General features: G+C 51.6%; 2 protein-coding genes and 1 long non-coding RNA gene across 9 annotated transcripts; 2 read left to right on the forward strand and 1 right to left on the reverse strand.

The window, feature by feature from the left end:
• Nucleotides 1-51: 51 nt before the first annotated feature.
• On the reverse strand, nucleotides 52-12,438 carry LOC144282174 (uncharacterized). Of its 5 annotated transcripts, none has more exons than XR_013350507.1 (6): nucleotides 12,366-12,413; nucleotides 10,955-11,544; nucleotides 7,427-7,704; nucleotides 4,263-4,382; nucleotides 3,501-3,688; nucleotides 52-788 (listed from the first exon to the last, which is right to left on the reverse strand). It is a non-coding gene; the product is annotated as an uncharacterized LOC144282174 (long non-coding RNA). The 5 variants fall into 5 exon arrangements; XR_013350509.1 differs by lacking the exon at nucleotides 12,366-12,413 and adding an exon at nucleotides 1,921-2,068 and having other exon boundaries at nucleotides 10,955-11,785; XR_013350506.1 differs by lacking the exon at nucleotides 10,955-11,544 and having other exon boundaries at nucleotides 12,366-12,438.
• Nucleotides 12,439-12,619: 181 nt separating this feature from the next.
• Nucleotides 12,620-18,482, forward strand: METTL17 (methyltransferase like 17). 2 transcript variants are annotated; one of them, XM_077845466.1, is made up of 14 exons: nucleotides 12,620-12,720; nucleotides 12,827-12,980; nucleotides 13,076-13,210; nucleotides 14,263-14,344; nucleotides 14,588-14,669; nucleotides 15,027-15,100; nucleotides 15,558-15,652; nucleotides 16,005-16,075; nucleotides 16,271-16,378; nucleotides 16,648-16,716; nucleotides 17,356-17,406; nucleotides 17,646-17,738; nucleotides 17,971-18,158; nucleotides 18,233-18,482. In XM_077845466.1, the coding sequence occupies exons 1-14, from the start codon at nucleotides 12,631-12,633 to the stop codon at nucleotides 18,354-18,356; spliced, it is 1,416 nt and encodes a 471-aa protein (XP_077701592.1). In that variant the 5' UTR covers nucleotides 12,620-12,630; the 3' UTR covers nucleotides 18,357-18,482. The 2 variants fall into 2 exon arrangements, with proteins under 2 accessions (XP_077701592.1, XP_077701593.1); XM_077845467.1 differs by having other exon boundaries at nucleotides 17,971-18,154.
• A 37-nt stretch (nucleotides 18,483-18,519) lies between these two features.
• Nucleotides 18,520-22,193, forward strand: SLC39A2 (solute carrier family 39 member 2). 2 transcript variants are annotated; one of them, XM_077845474.1, is made up of 4 exons: nucleotides 18,520-20,214; nucleotides 20,391-20,521; nucleotides 20,744-20,789; nucleotides 21,285-21,422. In XM_077845474.1, the coding sequence occupies exons 1-3, from the start codon at nucleotides 20,100-20,102 to the stop codon at nucleotides 20,768-20,770; spliced, it is 273 nt and encodes a 90-aa protein (XP_077701600.1). In that variant the 5' UTR covers nucleotides 18,520-20,099; the 3' UTR covers nucleotides 20,771-20,789; nucleotides 21,285-21,422. The 2 variants fall into 2 exon arrangements, with proteins under 2 accessions (XP_077701600.1, XP_077701599.1); XM_077845473.1 differs by having other exon boundaries at nucleotides 18,615-20,214; nucleotides 20,739-20,789; nucleotides 21,285-22,193.
• The last annotated feature ends 1,154 nt before the right edge of the window (nucleotides 22,194-23,347 follow it).

Genomic DNA, 23,347 nt, shown 5'->3' on the forward strand with positions numbered 1-23,347 from the left:
CAGAGGGTCCTTGGCTTGGCATTGGATAGAAATCAAACAAGAGCAGAGAACTGAGAGCAGAGTTTATTGAAGACATAGAGAGAATACAGACACAGAAAGAGGATCTGGGATACGGAGAAAGGAAAGGAGAGAAAGTCTCATCTTTGCTTGGGGTCTGGGCTCTTTATTGATAATTGTGGTCTGGTGCATGTGTCCTCTCCAGCAGCCAGGAACTGGTCAGAACAAGGACAGGAACCAGGAGTGCATCATAAATCACTTATTCCCTGGAGCCAAGGGGTCTTAGGATGGAGATGTCCAGGGCCAGTGGTCTGGAATACACACATGTGGCTTCGCCCGGTTATTCTCGCCTGTTGCTCCCCAGATGCTCTCCACTGTGCTGGAAGCCTCCAAAGAAATTATTAACTACTTGTTCCCGACAAGGAGGATATACACTTAGGCATGTGTAAGATAGGGGTGTAGGTCCTTGCAAGAATAGAAACAGGAAAGGGAGAAAAAAAAAACAGCTTTTTTTTTTTTTTTTTAATGGGGCCTTGCAGTTTCCCTATCTTAATTAGATCTTCTCATTCTCAGGTGAATTTTTTTTTCTTCAACAATGGAAAGTGAGTAACAAGAAGAGACTGCTGGGGTGCCGGAGTGGCTCAGTTGGTTGAGGATCTGTCTTCAGTTTGGGTCATGATCCCAAGGTTCTGGGATAGAGCCCCACATCTGGCTCCCTGCCAAGCACGGAGCCTGCTTCTCCCTCGCACTCTGCTTGTGTTCTCAATCTCTGTCAAATGAATGAGCAAAATCTGTAAAAAAAGAAAAAAGAAAAAGAAGAGCGCTTATAGCTCTAAGATACATAGAAATGAATCAGAAGGATGTCAGTCAATGAATACTGGGCATATATTGTACATTGTATGATTTGTTTACTTAAACAAATTTTTTTAAAGATTCATCCCCCATTGCAGTGAGCTTGTTTTAATAGAGGGTTTTCACCTCACCATGTCAAATTATGATATTATATTGTTCTTAAGAAATCTCATAAATAGGGCGATGTAGGAAAAACATTAGGGTTCGAAGCTGATGGCCAAGAAAGGATTCTTGAGACATCTCTGCTGCAAAAAGGTGATTTTATTAAAGCACAGGGACAGGACCTGTGGGCAGGTAGAGTTGCACTGGGGTCATGAGGAGGGGCCCATTATATACTTTCAAATTGGGAGGGGTTAGGGATGGTGTAAATCTCTAAGGAAATTTTGGAAGCAAGGTTTCCAGGACCCTGAGGGGGCCAGCTATTGTCGGGAAAAGGTCATTTATTACTGTCTAGTAAAACCTGAGTCATGAGACCCGTCAGATGCATTTTGGGGGGTCATGTGCTTGGGGGATGATTGCCAGCATGTATCTTGGAGTGGAGGGGGGGTGGTGGATAGAGATAAAGGAAGCTTCCAAAGGAATATTTATGTTAAAGTAGACTTACAGGATCCTGGGGGTTGAGCTAAGATTGCCTTTTGCCCTGAGCAAAGTGTCAACAGAGAGGCAGCTGAGTCCCTAGAGGAATGTCACTCTGCCTGTTTCAAGGACTTGTCAATGGACTGTAAGTAGTACAGAAATTTAATAACTTTTCTTCTGCTTTTGTTTCCCACATCAATCCCTCCTGAAAATTTGTTGCTTTTTTTTTTTTTTTAAGATTTTATTTATTCATTTGAGATAGAGAGAGAGCACAAGCAGGGAGAGTGGCATGAAGAAACAGGCCCCCACTAAGCAGGGAGCCCGATGACCCTGGGATCATGACCTGAGCCAAAGGCAGATTTATACCTGACTGAGCCACCCAGGTGCCCCTCCCCTGAACAAGTGTGACCCTTAAATCTTTAAGGTTGTTGAGATTAGAAAGTCTCATTTTCTGTAGCTTCTTCCTGCCGAATAGGGGTGTAGAGATGTCCCTACCTATGGGTCGACACTGGTCCATCGGGTCTCCTAGAGATATAGGAGTTAGGAAAGGCAAAGGCAGTAGCCGCCAAGGGAGACCACATGCGTGGATCTTCCCGAGCGGGAAGGATTATCTGTGGGCTCGAAGTTACAGCAGTGAAGGAGCCTCGGCACCAGGTGGAGAGCCATGGAAGAAAACAGCAAAACATGATTAGAATAATACAAAGAAAAAGCTCAAATAAGAGTCCTTTGATAGTTGACAAAAATTTTCAGTCCAGGAGTTTAACCAATCATTAAAGGAAAGAGATTTGACTGATTTGAGTATTCATGTCAGAAACCCAGAAAGATTTTGTTAGTAATCTGGAATGTATACCCTGATTTCTGTTTTTTATGGTAACACAACTTCCACCTTGTGCAGCAGTTAAAACATCTAATCCCACTCTATTTTGTGAAACTGCTTTACACATTTGTGTTCCTTAAGTATTCACTAGAAAAATGCAATTTTGAGTGTCATTTAGGGCTTTGATCTTGTTTTTTTTTTTTTTTTTTTAAAGATTTTATTTGGGATGCCTGGGTGACTCAGTGGTTGAGCAACTGTCTTCGGCTCAGGGCGTGACCCCCGGGGTCTTGGGATCGAGCCACATCGGGCTCCCTGCATGGAGCCTGCTTCTCCCTCTGCCTGTGTCTCTGCCTCCCTCTCTGTGTCTCTCATGAATGAATAAATAACATCTTTTAAAAAGGGGGGATCTTCTAAATCTGGTTGACTAGAATAAACAAAATCAATAACCTCTGAATAGTTGTGCTCTATAAAGGTACAATGGTCAGGTCCAGGCATAAGGATAGCTGGGTTTAAAATCCGACAGGTTTTAAGTATTATTTGAGGTATATCCATAAGTATAGACTGGTATTAAATAAGCTGGCTTTCCCTCATCCATTGCTGGCCTTTGATCGCTAAGATACTCTGGACCTGATGTGAAGTCGTTACAGTCATTACTGTTCCAGAGTGAGCTTTGAGGCTCCTGTTACCAGGAGAGCTGTTGCATGCTTGGCTAAAACATTTGTTTGCAATTATACATCAACAGAGGTGGCTTCTAGGATAAATATGCCTAAGGGGTAAAACCATCAAGAAGCCCTCTTTGAGGTCCAGTCTTAACAATCATTGACAAGTGGGAGAAGACTTGTTTCAGGAGAAAAGAGCATCCCCAAGTGCATCATCCAATCTAATCATAAAGTGTGGTCATCCATTATCTCCACAAACCCATAGTTAACCCCATGAAGCGAGGTTATGGCCTGGCTTTTAAGGAGCAATTTTGTCATCCCAGCCTTACGGAATTGATCGAAGCTAAAGTTATACAATTGTTGTGGCATCTATTCCATTTTTCAGCTATTCAAATAATCATATGCCCATGGGGTCTTGCTATTATCTACACAGACTAACAAGCATGAAGATTGTCTATACATGAGCTACTGTGGCAATTTCTCCAAAATTTTCCTAAAGCTGTCTAGCTTAGGCAAACGACATTCAAAGACAATCAGAACTAGGATTTAACATCTGCAAAGGTGTGTTATTGAAACATAATTTTTCTCTCTAAACTTACCTTTATTCCCAGAGATAGCCAAATCGAGGCTAATTTGTTTGTAAAACAAGTCTGATTTTGGGATCCCTGGGTGGCGCAGCGGTTTGGCGCCTGCCTTTGGCCCAGGGCGCGATCCTGGAGACCCGGGATCGAATCCCACGTCGGGCTCCTGGTGCATGGAGCCTGCTTCTCCCTCTGCCTCTCTCTCTCTCTCTCTCTCTGTGACTATCATAAAAAAAAAAAAAAAAAAGTCTGATTTTAACAAATAGGCCTAATTATTTACATAAGCTCAGCAAGAATAGCAATTGACCATATAGATTCTTTTAAAATCTGCTTTGCCGGAATTTTTATAAGGAATCTCTAAGCTGAACTCTTAGCCTCAAGGCCAGAAGCCAAGCCAAATATTTGCCATCAGATGTTGCCTACAAGACCTCTAAGTTTGGGTGGATTCCTCTTCATGAGGTCCCCAATATATATCCTGAAGTTCCTGTACCTGCTAGAAAGTGACATTCTTTGCTCACTTGGTAAGGCTGCTAGGAACTCTGTAAGCAAGGTGTCAAGCCAACATTTCCAATGGGATTTATGGCTCCAGGTTTCATAAAGTCAACCTTAGTTCCTTAAAGCTGTTTTGTCATATCTGAGTCTATGTATGTCTCTCTCAAATATGACGTTCCAGTCAAAACCTTGGTAAAATAGCCAATATTTCCAATGGTGTCCTGTTGCAAGACAGATTCTTAATTGAACGAAGGCAAATGACTATGATTGCCATGGAAGAAAGAATACTTACTGAGACCTTTTAAATTTCGGAGGGTTCAGGTAGAGAGATGCTTTAATTTGTTCACAAATGGATAATTTACCACATTTTTGTAAGTCATAGGTATCTTAAGAGAAAGTTTCCTTAATCTGGAAGAGCAAACATTAGAGAATCATCGATGTTTCAAACAAGAGTCACAAAACTACAGTCATTTTTTTAAATTCATTTATTTCCATGTGAATAATTCTTGTTCAGTTTGAATGTAGTCTCTTAATTAGTTCTGGAAATTCTTACCCATTTCGGTTTTAGGAATTTAAATATATCAAGCACCTGTATTTGTCCTAAGTCCTTTTTACGAATCTCCTTGAAGATGAAACTCATTTTGCAAGGGAATAGGAACCATTATAAATGACAAGAACTCAGAAATGGAGGACACTGGTAATGATCCAATTTAAAAGTTCATTATGATGCAATTGACAAGGAAATTCAGCTACTTCTGTGACACATAACACTTCAATAATCAGAATATCTGGTGGTGCAATGACCTTATACCAGAATGCAACGTACCAAATAAACAAGCCTAATTTGTCAACAAAACTTCATTTATGATTTAATCTTGAGGAAGTTTGTTAAAACCTTAGAAAAGGTTGACATGACTAAATAGGATTAGGGATCATCAAAGACCTGATAAAGGTAAAACCTAGAAACTCATTTTTCTGGGCAAGCAAAGAAAAAACAACTGTTTACATTTTTTAATCAAGAGCAGACCAACAATTCAAGAAAACTCTCTTTTAACAGAAGGAAAGCAGACTTTCAATCTTTTTAAAATTCATTCATTTCAGTCTTAGTCCATCCTGACCAAATATAAAACTCCTTTCCAAAGTTTTCCCATTTTCTACAACTTTCCTATGCATTCAGATTTTGTCCGCAGCCATTTCTCTCCAAACAACCGGTCTCATTTAGGACAAAATCACCTTCTCTCACCTTCAACAAAAATGTATTTCCATTCCCATTATCTTTCTTACATACCTCCTACCTTTCTGCATACAGAGTTGCTTCCCTTATTTCCATCAATCTTAATTACATTTAGCAGAATTTTGCACTTAGAAACTTTAGTCTCCAGTGAAGACTAAGTAGTAACCAGTTGTGAACTGTTACACCAGAACTCTTTAGATGGCAAATTTATGAATCAGTTAAGCACAAAGCATGTTTGTTTGCCAACAGACACAAATATCCTTAATGTCTCAAGAAGTCAAAAACAAAAACCTATGTCCAGTAATCAATGTGTTAGCACTTTCTGCTATTTGGAAAAGACCTAGATGTCCAATGACTTTAACCCCATTTATCATCCAAGCAAAACTTTAAAGTTTCATGTTACCAAAGACTTTGAAAGCTATCTTAACAATTACCCATGAAAACTTTGAGACAGAGCAGATTCACCATCATTTTAAGTCATTTTTTGCTGACAAATTGCAACAGAGATAACACAAGCTTACTTGACCTTTACCAAACCTAGATAGAATAAAAGTTTCATATTTAATGCTGATAACTTTAAAGATGTCTATCTTAATTAAACCGCCAAACTTAACTTAGTTTAAATACCAAATATGTCCCACCTGGATCCTCCCTATTGTCAATTTTTTTAAGGTTTTATTTATTTATTATTCATGAGAGACACAGAGAGAGAGGCAGAGACACAGGCAGAGGGAGAAGCAGGCTCCCTGCAGGGAGCCCGACATGGGACTAGATCCTGGGACTCCAGGATCACACCCTGGACCAAAGGAAGATGCTCAACCACTGAGCCACCCAGGGATCCCCATCCTGTTGTCACTTTTTACCAGATACCCTAGTGGGGAAATCTGGAGTGGGTGGTGTTAGATCCAGGGGGTGCTCTTCTTGGGTTTATCTGGAGGAAGCCTATCTAGATAATTATCATCCAATATGTCAGGGGGAGCTTTACTAGCCAGACACATTCAGGCAAACACATTCTTCCCTGTTTTCTGCAGAAGAGGTCTGACAGATCCTCCTGAGGCCACACAATGTGACAGGAGATCAGTCCTTTCCTAAGTCTTGCAGTCTGAATGGTTTCCAGTGTGGTAAAAGGCACCCCCAAGGGAGAGCCCTTATGAACTGAAGAAAAGAGAAGTCGAGAAGGTCCGTTACCTAGAAAATCTCCCCCCACCCTCACCCCCACCCCCCGCCACTCCTGGGGTAGCATCCCACCTGTAGGATATGTCAGAGGTTCCTGGTGTCAAAGCAACTGGAGGCGTCCCTCAAACAAAAATTCCTATGACTACAGCTGATGATAAAGGCCCCTGTGGGAGGGATGTTAGTGTCACACACCCCCTCCTCTTCGCATCCTAGGCTACAGTTGGGTGCCTTGAAGCACCCTGTTTTTAGCCCATGGAGAACACTAGAAGAGTTTTACAAGGGGAAATTACCCAATTCTGTAGCTTAAGTAGTTAGTAGAAGACATTGACAAAAAATAGTAAAGATAAAAATCCATCATGATCTAAGCAACATTCCAACACACGTAGTCCTTACAGCCAACTTCCCTAGGAAACAGTCCCCCGTTAGGTTTTAATTCCATTGGGTACTGATTTTGGCCCGCTCCCAGTGGAAGTCCTGCAGTCAGAAGCAGCTAGGCCAGGATGCTAAGGGGAATCACATTAGGCCAATGAGGAGGAAACATCACACAGAGTCTTAAGATTGGCAGCTGTCCTGGTGACTTTGGTGGCTATCCCGTGCCCCAGACAACTTTGTATACGGACAGGAATAAAGAGAGGGCATCGAATTTCTGGGTCTTATTACCAATCCAGCTAGGCACTAACTTCCAGCCAAAAAACAGGCTTCCTCCTCCCTGTAGAGTAGCCACGGGCTAGAGGATTACAACCTGAGCAATCGACAGGAAAGTGTCCTAATAAGACTGTACTCCTTGGGGCTCCTGGGTGGCTCAGTTGGTTAAACATCTGCCTTCGGCTTGGGTCATGATACCAGGGTCCTGGAACGGAGTCCTGCTTTGGGCTTCCTGCTCCACAAGGAAACTTTTCCCCCTCCCTCTCCCTGCCACTCCCCCTGCTTGTGCTCTCTTTCTGTCAAATAAATAAAATCTTTAAAAAACAAACAAACAAAGACTACATTCCTTGAAAAGTCCCTGAAATGAGAGTAAAGGAAGAGGAGAGAAAGTACTCACCAAGTCTGCATTGAGGTTCAGAGTCCAGGTGAAAAGACTCAAAGCCCCATATTGGGCACCATATGGTATAGGAAAGACAGTAGGGTTCAAAGGCGACGGCCAAGAATTTTTGAGACATCTTTGGTACCTTGGGTGGTCCATCACCTTGTACCCTAAGGCTCGGCTAATTGTTGTCCCAGTGTTGTGTGGTTTTGCAGGAAGAGCTGACAGGCCTGCCTGTCCCTGTTCTCCAATTTAGATTCTCATAGGCATCTCTTGACAAATTCGGCAGGAAATTTCTATACAATAAAATACATGTCCAAGATGAGAAAAAAAAAAAAGGTACAGTTCAGCAAGCCCCCCCTCTCCCTTGTTAAGGCAGGGTCAGGGCACTTGAGGAGTTGCACTGGGGTCATGAGGAGGGGCCCACTGTATACTTTCAAGTTTGGAGGGGTTAGGGATGGTGTAAGTCTCTAAGGAATTTTGGAAGCAAGGTTTCTAGGACCCTGAGGGAGCCAGCTATTGTTGGGAAAAGATCATTTATTACTGTCTAGTAAAACCTGAGTCATGAGACCTGTCAGATGTATATTGGGGGGTCCTATACTTAGGGGATGATCGCCAACATGTATCTTGGGGGTGGGCGGGTAGAGATAAAGGAAGCTTCCAAAGGAATATCTATATGTTAAAGTAGACCTACAGGATCCTGAGGGTTGAGCTAAGATTGCCTTTTGCCCTGAGCAAAGTATTAACAGTGGGGCAGCTGAGTCCCTAGAGGAATGTCACTCTGCCTGTTTCAAGGACTTGTCAATGGGCTGTAAGTAGTGAGGAAATTCAACAATTTTATTCTCACTCAACTTGGCCAATCTAATGAGTCTCTGTCACTCTAAGAATTTTCCTGGCCTCATCCTCTCTTGGACAACCATCATCCTGAGACCAGGGTCATGTTAATTGCATTCCAGCAACAGTCCAGCTGGTGGAAATACACAATGTCTACCTGCTGAATATGTACCTTGGTCCCCAAACTTATTAACAGGACCTACTAACCTGAAATTCCTATTTTGGAATTTATTGATATCTTTATATTATATCACCATTTCTACATTGTATCAAGTATAGTTTACAAAGCTTAGTCAAATGTCGGGAACCTAAACATCTGACATTTGAATGAGTTTGGTAATTTGGCTAACAATGATATTTTCCCCTTAATTGCATGGGGGAAAAAAGGGTAATGCATCTCACTTGGCTCCCAGAGAATCGATCTAAAATATACTGAGATTCCAAAAATGAACATTAAATACAAGACACAGAATCAATCTTCAAAGACAGAAGAAACATTCTTTGGCAAAAGGTGGGAAACTAATTATAGAAATAGAGAACATAGAGTACCATCATAAGCAGAAATAACACAAAACCTTTGCCTTCTGAAAAATGTCTAAAACACAACAAAAGGAAAGGCATTTAGAAGTTCCTAAATAGGAAAAGAGGACCACACGAGAGGAATACAAATAATGTAGCCCATGGAATTCCATTGAAAAAATAAAAACTACCCAATGGCCACCAAGAAACAAAGGATATTTGATATATATACACTCTTTGTGAAGACAACAGAGGGACATTTTTAGATCTTTAATACTTATTTGACATTTCTGAGTGCCTTTGATGTGGCAAGCACTATGTATGCTAAATGCCATATGTATAGTAGGGAATAAGTAGACATGTGCCTGCATTTTAAAAATCCTTTCCCCACATACCTTGCTTGCAATAATAATTATAGAGCATATGTCAAATATTGAGCTTTAATCTATGAAGAAAGGGTTGAAAGAGGATGTCGTCTATTTATCACAAGTAATAACCAGTAACGTCAGTATCCATGTGCCTTACAAATGAGGACTAGATAGTTCCCCAACTAGCTCCTGGGGGTTTGTTTGAACGAAGAAGAGAAAATCTTTCTATCTCAGTAAGAGCCCGTCATAACCAGGAACGTTGCACATTTGGCACCAAGACCATGGCTTGGAACCTCCTGTGTACCTTGCATCAGTGGTCAAGTGAGGACAAATCATTTATCAAATATGGGAAAGATAAAAGGTAAACATCAGAGATGAAAAGGCAGTGAAGATGATCACCAGATGGCTCTTCTAGCTCAATAAGTAAAACCAAAGTCACAGAGGTCTATAACCAAGAATTAGCTAAACTATGACAATCTATTTACTTGCAGTTCAGAACAGCTCCACTAATTTCTGCTGAAGATACTTCAGTAATATCACTTCACCTCTGCAAGAAAGTAGAGGACTAAGGAGAAGAGTTGACTGGTGTTTACTTCAGACCAAAAGAAAAGACATGGCCCACTCCAGCTCCAAGAAAGAGGTGGAGGGGGAGAGAGAGGGGAAGGCAAGAGGGGAGGGGAGAGAAAGGAGGGAAGGAAGAGAGGGGAGACTGGCTTCCTAAAGGCACAGCTATAGTAACAGCTCAGAGGCAACATTCTGAAAGGATGGGTACCCCTCTTCAGGATATCGTGTATTTATTAAACCAGAGACCTCCAGGTTATACTGTGGCCTCAACAGGAGGAATTCACGGTTTCAGCAACCAGAAAGCAGAAGCAGGAGTGGCTCCACTTAACAACACGCCCACTGACCCACTGGGAAATTTTGCACGTTCATGTCTGTAACTCTGAGCTCTGCAGGGCCAAAGGTCCAGGTACCCAAAGTGGATGCACTCCCGCCAAGGGACACATTGAAGTTCTCATTCAACTACATACAACAGCTGCTGCCAGGACACTTTGGATTTCTTGGGTCCAGGGACCAGCAGATAAGAAGCGGCATAGCCAGGAGTGCCTGGTTGGCTCAGCCAGTAGAGCATGAGATCTCAGGGCTGCGAGTTTGAGCGCCATGTTGGATGTAGAGATCATTTAAAAATAAAATCTTAAAAAAAAAAAAGAGGAGTTACCAGACTGTCAGGGTGAAATAGTCCTGCTTAGCAGGAGGAAGGAGATAGGGCTGCTTTTACACAGTGGGGATAGACAGGAATGCATGTAGAACCCAAGTGATCTATTTGGGTGCTTCCTAGAATTCCCAAGCTCCATCGTAACTGCGAGTATGGATGTTTACCAATCTCAGCCGGAGAGAGATAGGACTATCAAGGGTTTGGACCCCTCAGGAATGAATGTTTGGGTCGTAATACCAGGTCAGCCACTAAGACCTGAGAATGAGAACATGATAGAGGGGGGGTGAGGGGAAATTAGAATGGATATTAAAGGAGAGAATGGATGGGGGCCAGTAGCAGCCCTGAGATCAACTGCAGTGACGGTACCTATAATTTGCCCCACTAACCTCCTTCTTCTACGTTTCTCTTCAGGAACAGAGGCCTGTATGAGGTTTAAAGGAATTGTCCCTTGAACCCATGTGGAGAAGCAGATCTTGGCTCTAGGCTCTAGGCAGCTATGAAAATACTCCTTAGATCTCCTGCTATGGTGATCATAATTGACATTGGGCCTATGGTTCCTAGTTAACTTGCTCATTTGCATTCAAATGCCAACAATCTCCAGTAGAGCACCTGGTTAAAGGTAAAGATCCAGCGGTGCCTGGGTGGCTCAGTGGTTGAGCATCTGCCTTTGGCCCAGGTCCTGATACCAAGATCCCAGAATCGAGTCCCGCATCAGGTTCCCCGCAGGGAGCCTGCTTCTCCCTCTGCCTGTGTCTCTGCCTCTCTCTGTGTCTCTCATGAATAAATAAATTAAAACTTTAAAATAATAATAATAATAAAGGTAAAGCTCAGACTTGGATTGCCCAGGTTCATTTTTTTTAAAGATATTTATTTATTTATTTATTTAGCATGGAGGGGGGAGGGAGAGAATCTCAAGCCAACTCAGGCGCTGAGTCGGAAGCGCAATCTCCCAGCCCCTGAGATGGTGACCTGAGCTGAAATCGAGTCTGTCCGTCAAATGACTGAGCCACCCAGGCATCCCTAACCTGCCCAGGTTTAAATCTAATTGTCATCTAACAAGCTCTGCGATCCTGGGCGTGACCTCCAACCATTTACTCCCTTTCTCCGTCTCCCGGACGCCTCGCCGCGTGGATGGGCTTCCCGCAGCATCGGGCACCTAACCTTCTGCGCGTTACCTACTCGTCCAAGCGCACAGCGTACTATGTGGAATAACATGGGGAAAAGAAAAAAAAAAGAAAAAAATCTATGGACTATCATTTTGTTATCCTGGGGGGGGCCTCCATTTGCTTTTTCTTATCTTTCCCTAGCTGCATTCGCCGTTCGCACACAGGAGGGGGACCCCAAGACTTCGGAGTCTTCCAGAGAGAAAGGCTAGGAACACAGGTGCAGTGTTTCCCTGTGTCCGGCGCGGCTCCGGGGCGCCCAGGAAGGGGCTGGTCCCCGCCCGCCCATCCGACCCCCGGACTTCGGGACGCGAGCCTCAGGGCCCCGCGCCCACCCGGGTTCCAGCTGCTCTCGGGGCAGCGGGGCGCCCGACCCCGCCCCCGGACCCGCCCTCTATCCTGGCCCCGCCTCCGGCCCCGCCCACTGCCGGCCCGGCCCCGCCTTCTAACCTGGCCCCGCCCACTGCCGGCCCGGCCCCACCTTCTACCCTGGCCCCGCCTCCGGCCCCGCCCACTGCCGGCCCGGCCCCGCCTTCTAACCTGGCCCCGCCCACTGCCGGCCCGGCCCCACCTTCTACCCTGGTCCCGCCTCCGGCCCCGCCCTCTGCCCGCCAGCCCCGCGCCCACCCCGCTTCCAGCTGCTCTCGGGGCAGCGGGGCCGGACTCCGACCCCGGCGCCTCCCTCTATCCTGGCCCCGCCTCCGGACCCGCCCACTGCCGGCCCGGCCCCGCCTCCTACCTCGGCCCCGCCCTCCATCCTGGCCCCGCCTACGGCCCCGCCCTCTGCCCGCCCGGCCCCGCCTTCTACCCTGGCCCCGCTTCCGGCCCCGCCCCCTGCCCGCCAGCCCCGCTCCCACCTGCTCTCGGGGCAGCGGGGCCGGACCCCGCCCCCGGACCCGCCTCCGGACCCGCCCTCTGCTCGCCCGGCCCCGCCCTCTATCCTGGCCCCGCCTCCGGTCCCGCCCTCTGTCCGCCAGGCCCCGCCCCCACCCGAGCGCAGACCCCCTCCGAGGTGATACCGATCGTTTATTGGCCACCAGAAGCACTCGCTCTTCTCATTGGCTGACGCTGCTCCGCGGTCACAGGTCTCGTCATTTCCGCTTCCGGCTCGCCTCCGGCACCATGGCGACCGCGCGGGGACTGCGGCCGCTGCTGACGCTGAGCCGGTGTCGCCGCGGGCGCGGAGGAGCCCCCGGAGCCCCCGGGTCCCGAGTGAGTGCCCGCTCCCCGCGCCGGAGGGACCCCGGGGCTCAGGAACGGCGGCGCTGCCGCGGGTGGGCGCTCCCGGCCGCGGTCAGCGTCTCCGTCCCGCCCGCAGGCGCTCGCGGGGGTCGCGCCGGGCGCGTCGCAGGTGGACAACAGCTCCGGCTTCCTGGGGCGGAGGCCGCACCGCCGGCACCCCGGCGTCCTGCAGCTGCCGTGCGTGCGGGTGCCGCCCGTGCTGGCCGCCGCGGCGCGGGCCCTGCTGCTCGGTGAGTGGCGGGGCGGGGCGGAGCGAGCCCCGAGGCGGAGCGGGGGGCGGGGGCCGGCGGCACGCGGCTGACGGCGCTGCATCCCCGACCCGCAGAGAGCTCGCTGCCCGGCGTGGAGGCGCAGGTGCCGGCGCTGCGCAACTACCTGTGGAGCCGCCGTGTGCCCGTCGAGCCGGAGGAGCTGCAGAGGCGCGCGCGGCGCCTGGAGGAGCGGCTGCTGGAGGACGCAGGTGGGGCCTGCAGGAGAGTCGGCCGCTCGGAGGGCCCGCGTCCCGCCGAACGGGGTCCTCCGCTGCCCTTGCCTCTCCCGGGCGCCCCGGGTCGGGACGGCCTACGTTTGTGTTTCGGGAACGCGGCTCCCTAGCGGGCCCGGAGGCCAGGCAGGGCTCAGCGAGCCGCTCTCACGACCGTGAAGCTTCTCCATCTCACACACCTGCCTTTATGCATCCCGTGCTCCCCGCTCTCCCCTCACCCGGTGCAGCGTAGGCGCTGGGGGGACACGGCCCGCAGACCCACGCCATCCTGAGCCCCAAGACTTCCAGGCCCCGCTTTCTTCCCTCTCGGAACGTCGGAGACGCCACAGCCCGGAGAAAATCCACAGAATACCGTGCTTACGCGATGCTCTTCAATCTTCGAGATGCTTCCCTTTATTTTTTTAAAGATTTTATTTATTTATTCATGAGAGACATAGGCAGAGGGAGAAGCAGGCTCCACGCAGGGAGCTGGATGCAGGACTCGATCCCGGGACTCCAGGATCACGCCCTGGACCAAAGACAGGTGCTAAACTGCTGGGCCACCCGGGGATCCCCAACACTTCCCTTTAAAATAGCGCAAAGTCGGGGATCCCTGGGTGGCCCAGCAGTTTAGCACCTGTCTTTGGTCCAGGGCGTGATCCTGGAGTTCTGGGATCGAGTCCAGCGTCAGGCTCCCTGCATGGAGCCTGCATCTCCCTCTGCCTGTGTCTCTGCCTCTCTCTCTCTGTCATGAATAAATAAATAAAATCTATAAAAAATAAAAGAGCACAAAACCTGTGGGGTGGGGTTGGTATTGATGAACGAGCTGCCGTTAGACGCAGGCTACCGTCTGATTCGCCGTGGCGGTGATGGTGCTCGCGGTGACTCCTACCTGAGATTTTTTTCCCCCCTAGGTTGGGCTTCTCGTGAGCTTTGAGGTTTTGCCCAGGATGGGAGCTGCAGAGGACGTGGGCAGGCCGATCTTCAGCTGTTGGATCTGAGCCCTGTGCGTCCCCGGTCCCCACCGTGGATTCTTGTTCTCACCCTAGACGTCCCCCCGGCAGAGGAGAGGCTTCGCCAAGCCGTGCTGCAAACCCTGCGCAGAACTACCTACCATTGGCAAGAACTGACGTAAGGTGGACTAGAAAGGCTACAGAAGGGGAAAGAAATCTTGTCTTTAGCTGGAGACTGGGGTAGCACAGAGACACAGTCCACGTCTGGGAGGCCTGCCCGGTGTGTAGCTCAGGACCCCTCCCTTCCAAGGAGTGAGAGTACTCAGCCCCGGGAGTAAGAGTTCTCCCCTCTCTAGAGATTTCATGCCTGTGGGATGGGCGTTATTCCCTGGTGGCTGTGACTCTCTGGTTTTTCTGGCAGCTACAATGAGAGACTGAGCCTGGTATATATGGCGGCAAGACTGGATGGCGGCTTTGCAGCGGTCTCCAGGGCGTTCCATGAGGTGAAAGCCCCTCAGCTTCCAACCCTTAACCATCGCTTCCTTTATGCATAAAGTGGTCTCCTGGGGTATGATTCTAGGGACAACGCATGCACTTTTATTTATTTATTTATTTATTTATTTTTATTATTTTTTTTTTTATTTATTTTTTAAAGCAGCTCTGTTTATCCTCTGAAAGGATTTTGTGACCCAAGAAAGGTCTAAAAATCACTGTTTCAGGAGGTTCCCATTGTATTAAGTGTTTCCATTGACTCTCCACGAACATTCACATCTCATCTGGCCTGCCGTGCTCCCCTGATGCAGAGGGGCCCTAGAGAGGCATCCGCTGACTCTGCTGTGGGGTATTGTGTGTTTCTGCAGATCCGGACTCGAGTTCCCGAGTTCCAGCCCCAAACCCTAATGGACTTTGGCTCGGGTACCGGCTCTGTCACTTGGTAAGTCTCTTTCAGTCTGTCATTTCTAGCTCTAGAGAGCCTTGTACGACACCCCAAGACACTGGGAGACCAGACGGGGAGAATAGGAGAGAGTAGGGAACTAGAATGTTTAGTCCCTCGGATCGGGTAAGACGTAAGAGGGTATGTGGATTAGGGCCAGAACTTAAAGGAACTTCTGATGAGCAAAAGACCCATGTTTAGGAAGATAAAAAAGAAATGGAATTTAGTCCAGGGCATATCACCAGATGGTTTTTTTGTTTGTTTGGTTTTTTGTTTGTTTTTTTTTGCCTACAGATCGTTTTTTGAGTCTGCCCCTTTTTTTTTAAGGAGTCCTAAATGAAATAAGAAAACTGCTTTAAACTAACACTCTGTTTCCCAGGGGTGGGGTTGGGGGCAGAGGGCTCTCTTAGGGCTGACACTGTCACGAGAAATGGTGATTCACATTTTGCCACCTCAGGGCCGCTCACAGTGCTTGGGGCCAGAGCCTCCGTGAGTATATGTGTGTGGACAGCTCAGCTGCTATGTTGGATTTGGCAGAAAAGCTACTGAGAGGTGAGGACAAAGGATAAGGAAGGGCTCTTGTGAAGTTGGAGGAGTTGAGCAGAAACTGGAAAGGGTGTTTTACCGGGGAGTGGAGGGGGGCTAAAAGCTGAAGAGGAGTCTGATTTCCTGCGAGCTCACAGCTGAGCAGAGGGTGGTGGAGGCCTTTGCTGGGCCGTGGATGGGTCGGGTAGGATTGAAAGGACAGCTGACCCAGTCTCCCCAGCCCTTTGCAAGTTTGCTTACCCTTTTGCATCTCGCCCTTCCCTAGTGGCGTCCTTCATCCTTGGGGGCGTGTTTCTTGCCGAGACATCATTTTATACCTACGCACTCACCGCTGCCACGCCTCTGCTTCACTCCACAGGTGGCTCAGCGTCCGGGGAGCCTCACGTTCCAGGTGTCTTCTTCAGGCAGTTTCTCCCTGTGTCACCCAAGGCAAGTGACGACCTTCAGAGAATCTTAAATGTGGAATTTGGCAGATGGAAAACTGTGATTTCAGTTTTGCAACCCAGCCTGGAGTGTTAGAAGATAGAAGAGAACAAATACGAGGGGAGGGAAGTTTGTGACGCTCCCGGAAGGGCCAGGCCGGGGGAGTGTCAGGTCCATCATGCGCCGCGTCTGGGTTCTCAGGTCCAGTTCGATGTGGTGGTGTCGGCCTTCTCCCTAAGTGAACTGCCCAGCAAGGCTGACCGCACTGAGACCATCCAAACCCTGTGGCGCAAGACAGGTCACTTTCTGGTGAGTTGAAATTCCTCTGCCCTTCAAGTTGTAAAGCAGCCTCACGGATCTCACGCGTTTCCTTCTCTCTTGTCTCCGTTGGAACTTGACCGTTGTTCTCAAGCGTAGGTGTGTTCGTCCCCCTTTTAGGCTCTGCAGCCCCACCTGCTGTGGGGATGGCCCTTTCCTTTAGGGCCCTCGACTCCCTCGGCGAAGTTCCCACGGAGCTGCTAGCATTTGTGTCCTCGTGTAATTCAGGGCTTATGCTTATTCTCCTTTTTGGTGAGCAGATATTGGTAGAGAATGGAACAAAAGCTGGCCACTGCCTTCTCATGGATGCCAGGGACCTGGTCCTCAAGGTAGGATTCTTTCTCCTTTCACTCCTGCGCCACCATCTCGCCAGTTAGCCCTACTCCCTTGCGAGTCGAAGAGCCTCACTGCTCAGAGTCCTGCAGTGGTGGGGTAACGCTCAGGGTGTTAGCACGCGCACTCCTTACGGTGCAGGGGGGTAACTAGCCAACCAGGGCCTGCGGGCACATCTGGCCTCTCACCCATCTTCGTATGTGCCATGTGGCCTGCGAAGAGTGGAGTTGACAAGTCAGCACAGAAACTGATTTTGTCTACTCCCTGGGCCTTTAAAAAAAGAAAAAGTGCACGGACCCCTGACTCAGGGCATTGCTAAGCCAAGAACCTTATCTTCTGGGGATGGTGTGAGCCAGTGGATGATCGTGAATTGAATTGTCCTGCAATGGGACCTTTCTGCAAGTAGAGGTTGCTGACAAGGGAGAGCACCACGTTACGTGCCAAGTCCCTGCTTTACTCCTCCTGCAAAGAAAAAGTCCTTTGTTTGGAGTATTAGAGAAGCAGCCAGCTTAACTCAAGGAGCCTAGTTAGTCATTATCAGAATTGAACGTTAAAGGAGGCCTCCGTTTACTGAGTACAGACGCGGAGTTACAAGAATACACCCCTCAGACCCAGCCTGATTTTTTTTATTTCAGGGGAAGGAGAAGTCACCTCTGGACCCTCGACCTGGCTTTGTCTTTGCCCCGGTGAGTGTTGTCTCTGCCGTTCCGTCACGCAAAGACCTGAACTCCGCTGTGGCCAGGAAGAGTGAGAGGGTGAAGCTGAGCCAGTCTCTGCTGTCTTGTGTCCCCGTCCAGTCTCGGTCTTGGTTGTTCCCCGCTCTCCCTGCCCCTGGTTCCTGTGCCCCCATCTCCCTCACCCTGCTTAACTCTGCCACTCTGAGTTTTCAGTTGTATGATTCTCTGGTTCTTTTCCGTGTTCACAGTGTCCACATGAACTTCCTTGTCCCCAGTTGGCAGCCTCTAAACCTCTGGCCTGTAGCTTTTCTCAGGCTTACCACTGCATCCCCTTCAGCTGGGTATGTATCCGGAGAACCCTACAGCAGAGAGAAAATAGTCCGAGGGGGCAGATGATAAAGAGTACGAGGCAGGCAGAGCTGGGGAAGTCAGCGAAGAGCCTGGAGGTTTGGGGGCCTGGGTGTGCATGGCTTACAGAGTATGAAAAGGGCTGCAGCGACTCGGGGAGGGGGGGGTCATGATTTTATTTCCCATCTCTTTTCCCTTCAAATCGTCTCTATATTTTTATCTCAGAACAAGAAGAAGCAAAAAGAGGAGAAGTTCTCGATGGTAATTCTTGCCCGGGGGCGTCCAGAGGAAGCTCCTCGATGGCCGCGTCTCACTCAGCCTGTCCTTAAACGGCCACGCCACGTGCACTGTCACCTGTGCTGTCCAGATGGGCACATGCAGCACGCTGTGATCACAGCCCGCCAGCATGGCAGGTACCAAGGCTGTAACCAAAGTTGGGGACAGCTGGCAGGACCCTGCAGCCCACACTGACCTCTCTTTCCTATAGGGATTTGTATCGCTGTGCTCGCGTCAGCTCCTGGGGAGATCTTCTACCCGTGATCACACCGTCAGAGTCGGAGCTGCCCCCGTCCCCTGCTGAAGACCCCCTGAGGGTCGACAAGGATGCGTAACAAGTGTTTTCTTCCTTAGGCCTGCCAAGGCTGAAGCTACCTGGCATCCAGGGTGGGAGCGCTGGTAGCCCTGTGTGTTCTCGCTTTAGAGGTTTTAATAATAATAAAGTTTTCAAAGCGTAGAAATGGATCTCATGATTCTTAAAAGGTCCAGGGCCCAGTCGTCACGGCCTATCCTATGACAGGTGTTCAGTGCCCACGCTCCCACACGGACCCCAAGCCCACCTTCTCCAGTAAGAGTGCCGCTGCCTCTACCAGAGACCAGGACTCCCGGGGAAGTGGTGGGGCTGGTAGGGAAAGCTGCCCCCAGTCTCCGGGCACCGGCCCAGTGGGCATCAGGTTGTTAGGGGGCCACTAAGAAGGGGAGCCAGGCTGCCCAGCCTGTGGTTTCTTCCCTTTTCCTTCTATCTTTCTCAGGGTTCGTCAGCTCCCCAGCCCAGTTTCCTCAAGAGCTGATCGCCACGGAGCCTGAGTTTTCCATCTCTACCCCCATAGATCCAGGCAGGACCCTTCGGTTTGCTTGGGTCGTCTCTCAGTTTTTCACTCAGCCTCACTGTTTCAGGGCTAGAGCAGTTTTCTTCGCCCTAAAATCTCAGCCTCTCTCCCCCAGGACACGGTCCCGACCTATCATGGCTTGATTTTCAAACTTTTCAACCTTGAGATGAAAGTGAGGCGCATCCAGTAGAACCCAGTCTTTTGTCGGCTTGGCAGTCGGGTACGGTGGTCTCTGGTGATGCTGCGCAGCTACGGCTCCCAGGCGGCAGTGCCAGGAGGGCTGGTACACAGCCACTCTGCTTCTCACGTCCCGTACGGCGTGTGGCAAAGTGCGTGGACTTCAGCACTTTATTACAGAATAGACTTGGGTTAGATGATCTTGCCCAACTGCGGGCTTGGCATCCGGGTGTCATGAGCACGCTGGAGGCTGCTCTCGGCTGGGATCGGCTGCTTCGGTGCGTTGAATGCACTGCAGCTTAGAGTGGGTCCATCGGGATGTCGTCCCATCATGAGCCGGGGAAGCTCTACGTATATCTGAAAACCGGCCCGGTCAAAAGCTGGAACAGCATTAATACTGTAATGCTGGAGATTCCACTCCCCCCACACACCTGGAAATTGCCATGCCTGGAGCTGTGTTTCTGAGGTTACAGGAGAGGGGAGTCCCCTCCGTAGAGTCCGCACAGCATGGCGGGCCGCACCTTTCAGCCCCACCTCCTTACCTGAAGGTGGCCTCAAATCCCCTCTGAAAAGGTAGGGTTCGGATATCAGCACAACGACCCATGAGACCTGCGGACATGGGCGGGGTGGAAGGGGCACGGAGGCTTGAGATCTGACGCCCTGAATGAGGCGCACCCAGGGGTCTGGGAAGGACCCACCCTAGACTCCCACCTGGCGTTGGAGCAGTCCCAGGCGTGAAGTAAGAGTGTCCATGGCCTTGGGATTAGTCATGGCCCCGAAGAGAAGACACAGCTCGGGCTGTGCCTGGCAGGGAGTCCGGAGTTTCTGGTTTCCCTTCTGGAAGCCGGGGGAGGGGCCTCCCTGTAGGGGGAGGGCGGGAATCTGGGGCAGGGCCCCAGGCAGCTATGCAGGCTGTGCAAGCAGAGGCAGCGCAACAGAGGAGGATCCCAGCAGCCTCCTGGACTCGGGAGAGCAGACACCAGCACTGACCACCTGCTTCCACTCTCCCGCCCCAAACCCCGCAACTGCCACCTGCCGCTCTGAGGCATCTGCTGCTCCTGCCCCCCCAGGATGGAGCCACTGCTAGGAGCGAAAATTGGCTGCCTGTTGGCCTTGCTGCTCCTCACCCTGGGCTGCGGCCTTATTCCCATCTGCTTCAAGTGGTTCCACACTGATGCAGCTACAGGTACCGCCGGCCGCCTCCAGCCCCGAAGCGGCGGCATGGCCGCAGCCCTTGCCCATCCCGAGCCCTTGCTCCGAGGCCCTCACCGTCCCCGAGCCGGGGACCCGGGGTGTTGCCTCCGGCTCCTGTGCACCTGCGCCGTCTCACGGCCACCGGATTGTGACTCCTCCTTTCCCTAGGCCGTCACCGCCGGGCCCTCAGCCTCCTGGGCTGCGCCTCCGCGGGGGTCTTCCTGGGAGCGGGGCTCATGCACATGACCGCCGAAGCCCTGGAGGGAATCGAGTCTGAGATCCAGGGGCTCATGATGCAGGTGAGCGGCGGGGCGGTGAGGCCGGAGCAATAAGCAAAACGAGTGGCGGAGACGAGTGGTGGGGACGGCAGAGGATGAGGGTGGGAGCCAGCGAGAGGCCCGCTCCGGGGGCGTGAAGGCCAGTCGCAGGGGACGTGGAGGGGAGCCAAGCAGCTGAAGGGGCAGGAGGCAGCCGAGCTGCCCTGCCCGCACCTGATCCCCGCCTTTCTCTCCCTAGAACAGGACGGAAAGGGTGGGCAACGCCTCTGAGGATTCCGACTCCGCTCAGGCAAGTACCTCCGTGGGCCCCGCGCTGGAGGGGAGCAGGCCCAGAGGCTCCTGGGAGGACGGTGTCGGGAAACCGGGCGTCCCCTCTGCTCCTCAGCCGACATCCCAGAGGGAAGGGGAAGCCTGCACACCCCTTGGATGTGTGGGACCCCAGGAAGAGCTCTGCTTTACCGTCGGCCTTTCTCTGGCCCCTTTGCCACGCCTCTCACTCCCCAGATTTCTAACCCCGACACCTCATGTCCCTTGGTCCCTCCGGGATTCTTGTCGCTGCCCATCCCTGCTCTTGGCTTCCTTCCCCTGGCCTTCTTTCCGCCCAATATGCTGCATCCATCTGGAAGCATCTGAAGCAGAGGGGCTAAGGCCAGAGTGAGAGCCAGCAGGGCAAGCAGGCGGCCAGTTTCTATGGATCGGTCGTCCCTCGCCTCCCACCCCGTGGCCGCCCCGCATACTTGGGGCTCTTCCCCTCCCGCCTCACAGCCCCTCTTTGCGTTCCCAGATGGGGTACCCCTACGGAGAGCTCCTCATCTCCCTGGGCTTCTTCTTGGTCTTCCTCTTGGAGTCGCTGGCGTTGCAGTGCTGTCCTGGGGCCGCTGGAGGAACCACGGTGCAGGAGGAGGAGTGGGGTGGCACTCACGTCCCGGGACTGCACAGCCACGGACCGCCACCCTCTCCCTCGAAGGGGCCCCTTGGGTCCCTTGTCCTCTTGCTCTCACTGTCCTTTCACTCGGTGTTCGAGGGCCTGGCCGTGGGGCTGCAGCCGACGGTAGCGGCCACGGTGCAGCTCTGTCTGGCCGTCCTGGCTCACAAGGGGCTCGTGGTGTTTGGCGTGGGCCTGCGGCTGGTGCGCAGAGGCGCTGGAGCCCGCTGGGCCGCGTTGTCCATACTGTCGCTGGCTCTCATGTCCCCCGTGGGCCTCGTCCTGGGGCTGGCTGCCACTGAAGGGGACCCTCAGGGGGGGCGAGGCTTGGCCCAGGCTGTGTTAGAAGGCGTGGCTGCCGGCACCTTTCTGTACGTCACCTTCCTCGAAGTTCTGCCCCGGGAACTGGCCAGCCCCGAGGCCCCTCTGCTCAAGTGGGGCTGCGTAGCTGCCGGGTTCGCCTTCATGGCCTTCATCGCCTTGTGGGCCTGAGAGACTCCTGGCGTCGGGTGGACCTACCAGGATGGCCACCGTGTTTCAAATGGCTTTGGCCTCCTCCACTGAGACTATGAGGCGCACCAGGCCTCGTCCTCCTGAACCGGACCACGGCCTTTTCCTACATGAGCACCCACTTCTCCTCCAGGCCCGGGAAAAGGACGTCAGGGCTGGGTGCCTATAAATTGGAGAGTTGATGCAAGGAGCATCGCTCCAGATGCAACTCTTGCCCGCTTATGCGACCGTGTATAATAAAATGTCCGGTTTACCCTTCCCCTTGAGCCATACTACCCTTCATTCCTCCGGGGGGCCCAGGAGCTGCACACAGCGGCGGGGTGGGGAGTAGAGAGGCTGAATGTTGGGTGTCATCCTCTCCTGTGGAATCCGGGCCCCTAGCCATCCTGGGGGCTGAGGGCCATGCCCTCCACACCTGGGAGCATTGCCGAAATTCCAACAGCCTGTTCCTGCCTGACCCACAGGTGTTGAGAAACTGAGCCAGAGTTCTTAGCATTTAGAGAGAAGGGATGTAAAACCAAACCATGGGCTCTAGATTTTTCCCTACGCTCCCCACACCCACCATCCAGTACCTGCTATCAGCCAACTGCAGCGTGTCCAGCAGACCAGAGAGCAGGCGAAGGAAAGCCTCCCTCCACCTGGTTCCCGCTGTGCACCCCGAGCCTGCGTGGCCGCGGGGAGGCCGTGGCTCTTCTTTGGGCCTCTGCCCCCACCACCCCCCCACCCCCCGCCTTGTGCTCAGGGATTAAGAAGCACTGCGTTTGCAGAGGGAGAAAGGCGCCACATAGATTCCCAGGGTGATTACTGGGCTTTGCCACCAAACGGCTTTCCTCGCGTCCTCTCTACCTGGCCCTCGGCCCCCGGCCCCTCCCCGCTCGGCCATCTGTCTCTCTGTGTGTGGACAGGGCCTGGACGGGAGCTGCAGCCTGGGGTGATGGGGGGCGGGGGGCTGGATGGGAACTGCAGCCTCAGGGGCAAGGACAGGGTCTGGACGGGGCTGCGGCCTCGGAGGGGGTGGGGGCTGGACAGGGCATGGACTGGAGCTGCAGCCTGCAGGGGGCTGGACCAGTGGGGTGGGGTGCTGGACGGGAACTGTGGCCTCAGGGGCAGGGACAGGGCCTGGATAGGAGCTGCGGCCTCAGGGGCAGGGACAAGGGGCTCCACAAGAGGAGGCGGGGTTGGGGGGAGGCCACCCCGCTGTCCTCCATCAGCCACCTCCCGCCCCTGTCGGCCTTGCCCAGCCTGAAGCCAGAGGACAGAAACCTCTGCCGATGCGCAGCAGGTGGCTCAGCCTCCTGGGGCACCGGAGGCCTGGAGGGATACACCCAGATGCCCTGCGGCCTTCACCTGCGGGGGCCCTGCCTGGACCTGGGGGGTGGAGGGGTGACTGGGAGGGGCCAGCTGCACAGACA

Source organism: Canis aureus, chromosome 13 (genome assembly GCF_053574225.1).
Source record: "Canis aureus isolate CA01 chromosome 13, VMU_Caureus_v.1.0, whole genome shotgun sequence".
NCBI classification, from domain to species: Eukaryota; Metazoa; Chordata; class Mammalia; order Carnivora; family Canidae; genus Canis; species Canis aureus.

Coding starts and splice junctions, on each gene's coding strand:
- METTL17 (XM_077845466.1), top strand. CDS start 12,631: ATGGCGACCGCGCGGGGACTGCGGCCGCTGCTGACGCTGAGCCGGTGT. Junction 15,101..15,557: donor GGTACCGGCTCTGTCACTTG/GTAAGTCTCTTT, acceptor TTGCCACCTCAG/GGCCGCTCACAGTGCTTGGG. Junction 16,076..16,270: donor TTCTCCCTGTGTCACCCAAG/GCAAGTGACGAC, acceptor CTGGGTTCTCAG/GTCCAGTTCGATGTGGTGGT.
- SLC39A2 (XM_077845473.1), top strand. CDS start 20,100: ATGGAGCCACTGCTAGGAGCGAAAATTGGCTGCCTGTTGGCCTTGCTG. Junction 20,215..20,390: donor CCACACTGATGCAGCTACAG/GTACCGCCGGCC, acceptor TCCTTTCCCTAG/GCCGTCACCGCCGGGCCCTC. Junction 20,522..20,738: donor TCCAGGGGCTCATGATGCAG/GTGAGCGGCGGG, acceptor TTCTCTCCCTAG/AACAGGACGGAAAGGGTGGG.